This window comes from Nicotiana sylvestris, chromosome 11 (assembly GCF_000393655.2).
Source record: "Nicotiana sylvestris chromosome 11, ASM39365v2, whole genome shotgun sequence".
In the NCBI taxonomy this organism is placed as follows: Eukaryota; Viridiplantae; Streptophyta; class Magnoliopsida; order Solanales; family Solanaceae; genus Nicotiana; species Nicotiana sylvestris.
Window position 1 is genome coordinate 163,696,909 of NC_091067.1, and position 3,844 is coordinate 163,700,752.

The window sequence follows — 3,844 nt, forward strand, 5'->3', positions numbered from 1 at the left end:
AGACAGTCTTAAGAGGTTAACGATTTAGCTTTCCATTAAATTACTTCATGTAATTTAATAAAAAGTTAAGAATAACTTCATAAATTTATGAACTAACTATACAGTCGAATCCAATTAGTCAACTAATAATTAGGCTTATTATAGAAAGCAATGATATAAATTGAGGCCATGAACTTAACCAATAATCTCTATGCAACAAACTATAGAGAAAAATGACAACAAATCTGGTTTGAGTCTCAAAGGAAGAAAACTCATGTCTTTATTCATATGGTAAACCTGCAGTATTCCAAAATGAATTTAGAATTAGAGTTAATATGGTCAGATTATAAAACATCGATAATCAAAAGAAGCTGCATAGAGATCAAGTTGAATACCTGGACACACTAATATCTTTTCTTGTGTTTTTTCATTCTCGTAACGATTCTTTGTTCCAATTTTACAATCATCCTGGAAAACCATAATGGATTTTGAGTTGACAACATTATGTATATTATAGACAGTCCAATAACTAGTCCACAACCGTAACCCATGAGAACCGCCTGCCAACTGATCAATGATGAATCTTCTTCTCCTTGATCTAGCACAACTGGAGTTGTCGCTTGTGTTACTTCATCATTACCACAACCTCTTGAGAGTGGAAATCCACGTAACTCATCATTCCCTTGGTATGAATTGTTCTCGAAAGTATCAAATTGATTTCCTTTAGGGATACATCCAATGAGATGATTGTGTGAGAGATTTAAGACTTCAAGTGATGTGAGAGATACAAGTTGTTGCGGAATTCCTCCACCAATTTTGTTAAATGAGAGATCCAATGATTCAAGTACAGATAAATATTGTAGTGATGTTGGTATAAGACCTTCTAAGCCATTGTGAGACAAGTTCAACGTACGAAGTCCAATGAGATCTCCAATAGAACTTGGAATCTGACCCTCAAATCCATTCTTTGAGAGATCGATAACTATGTTAGTAGTCAAAACTTGAACAAATACAAGATTCAATCCTTTTGTTGTAATCGTCACAGAATAATATTCATATCCTACATACATTGGTGTACTCATGTTCTCATCATTTATTTTCATGGCTTGGAAATTCTCAAAAAAAACTGTTGGTAAATTCCCATTAAATGCATTGGATGAAAGATCCAGAACTTGAAGTTGTGAAAACAAGTTTCTATTTCTTGAAGCTCTGATGGACCCATGCAACTTATTTGATCTCAAAATTAAAATCTTCAAATTTGGTAGGATTCCCAACCATTTTGGGAAAGTGTCGTTCAACTCATTTTTACCTAAATCAAGCAGTTCCAAATAGTTGCAATTGATCAAAGATCCTGAGACTTTCCCCTCTAACTTGTTCCCATGCAATTTAATGAATCTGAGAGTTTCCAGTATTAAAATTTGCTTGAATTGTCCCACTAAGATTTATTTTTAGTAATAAACGATTTATTCATACAACAACAACTAAGAATTATTACAACTAGAGCTCAGTCTAGGTAACATAGTGCCTAGACTGTTTCTTTTTAGTACATGAATAACAAAAACAGGCGGAACAGCATAAGTTTGCAAAGTACAAAAAGTGTCCAGGCTGCAACCATTTTTAGCTAACAGGTCCGCTACTCCATTAGCCTCTCTGCGTGCTTCAGCTGTGGATCATTCGCCTTCCGTAATAGGTACCTGCAGTCATCAATCAAATTTTGGTAGAGACAGTTATTAGATTTTAGGAGGTTTAATAGTTCCAAACAGTAGTCCGTCTCTATTACTAGTGGAAAGAGTTTTTCTGTTAGTGCTAGTTTGACTCCATGGAGGAGGGCCAAGATTTCCATATATATGCTAGTAGCATGGTCGAATCTCATATTGAACCCTAAAATCCATCGACCCCTTTCGTCTCTAAACACCCCTCCTATTCCTCCCACTCCTGGATTTCCCATACAAGAGCCATCGATATTCAATTTATAAAAGCTGGGTTGGGCGGTTCCCATTTTACAAGGATAGTTTTCTTGGGTGGTTTTAAGCAACTATTTTTTGCCATGTATAGGAATTCCATGGCTTAACTGATGGGTTGACTTTTGGTGATAGGGTATTTAATTCCTCGAAAGAGGATCCCATTTCTGAAGTTCCATATATGCCATAGGAGTAATGAGAGAAAGTCTGCCCAGCGTAGGTAATTGTTAAAAAAAACCCTGGACAAGAGTTGATTTTTAAGCCAATTATGTAGGGTATCTTTTCCTACGGGATTCTGAGAAAAAGGATGTTTTGTATTGATTTGATCCCAGATTTGTCTCGAGTAATTGCAACGGAAGAAGATATGTTCTATGTCCTCAATTTCCCTGTTGCAAATGTTACAAGTGTCTTCCTGGCAAATCCCTCGTTTTTTTAGCATGTCCTCGTTTTTTTGAATTGTAGAAGAGCAAGAGCTTGATCTTTGGGGCACAAATGAGGTAAGAATGAGTAGAAAGCAAGTCTACAGAGAAGGTCATATAGCAGACACAATGCAAGTTTTTCATAATCCATTTCTGCACTATAAAGATTCAAAACAATCAAGAAATCTTTGCTTTGTTCCTCTATTGAATAATTCTGAGGTATATATAGCAAAGAAAATGTACTATTGTTGCTTTGCAGTAATCAATTCCAGGAAGCTCACCTAGTGATTTTCAATCAAATTTTGAGTTGTCAATTTATATATGCACATATCTTCTCTGCGCTTATCAAGTAATTGGACAAAGATGTAGGCTTTAAGAGTATTAATTGGTGTAGGGACCATGACAAAAGCATTTCAAGTCAAAAATTCAAATAAATGAAATTTGATTAGTTGGGATAAGAGTACTGGTTGGTCCATACTCCATAGACCTTGACTTACAAGTCAATAATTCATAAAAAAAAAATGTCAGTCTTTAACAAAATAGTAGTTGTAAAGATGTAATGAGAATGTTACAATATTCCTATATGGTATTTCTAGTACAGGTTTTTGTAGATCATGCTCAGAATATTAGTTTATTTTCACTGTCAGAATCTGAAATACATACTAGTATTTGTTTGTAGAGGAATCATCAGTTATGTGAAATTAAACTATGTTAATTGATTTTGATTGATGCAAAAAGAGTTTAAGTATGATAACCCAAAAGGTCATCTTCTGTTTTAGAACTCGATTCCGTGTTCCGAAACCTTGAAAACCTCATTTTATCTCTCTTCGATTTGTGTGTGCAGTCCAGACGTATATCCGGAAAGCTTTTATGTGAAAAATTAAGGAAATAATAAATTTTGGCCTAAAAATTTGATTTTTGTTGACTTCGGTCAACGTTTTGGGTAAACGGATCCGAACCCGTATTTTGTCGATCCCGGTGGGTCCGTAGTAAAATATAGGACATGGGCGTATACCCATAATCGAATTCCGAGGTCTCTAGCCCAAGAAATGAATTTTTGATGAAAATTGTTAAGCTATAATTATAAATGTTTTAAGAATTTGGATAATGATTGATCTTGTTGATATCGGGTCCGTATTGTGGTTCCGGGGACCGGTACAGGTCCATTATGATATTTATATCTTATCTGTGAAATTTGGTGAGAAACGAGACTGATTTGACGTGATTCAGACCTTTGGTTGAGAAAATAGAAGTTTTGAACTTTCTTGAAAATTTCATGCAATTTGGTGCTAAATTCGTAGTTCTAGGTGTTATTTTGGCGATTTGATCACGCGAGCAAGTTCCTAGGATTCTTTAAGACTTGTGTGCATGTTTTGTTTGGAGCTCGGAGGGTTCGGGTAAGTTTCGTATAGGCTACGGGATGTTTTAGACTTAGAAAAATCTGGTATTTTGCTGCAGCAGTTGTTCTAATATGCCCTTCTTCGC

General features: G+C 35.2%; 1 protein-coding gene across 1 annotated transcript; it reads right to left on the reverse strand.

Annotated features, from left to right (window-relative positions):
* Positions 1–259: 259 nt before the first annotated feature.
* LOC104235104 (receptor-like protein 9DC3) lies at positions 260–1,594 on the reverse strand. The gene is made up of 4 exons (XM_070162252.1): positions 1,527–1,594; positions 537–1,374; positions 375–447; positions 260–276 (listed from the first exon to the last, which is right to left on the reverse strand). Exons 1-4 carry the CDS (start codon positions 1,592–1,594, stop codon positions 260–262), a joined length of 996 nt encoding a protein of 331 aa, XP_070018353.1.
* Between the last annotated feature and the right edge of the window lie 2,250 nt (positions 1,595–3,844).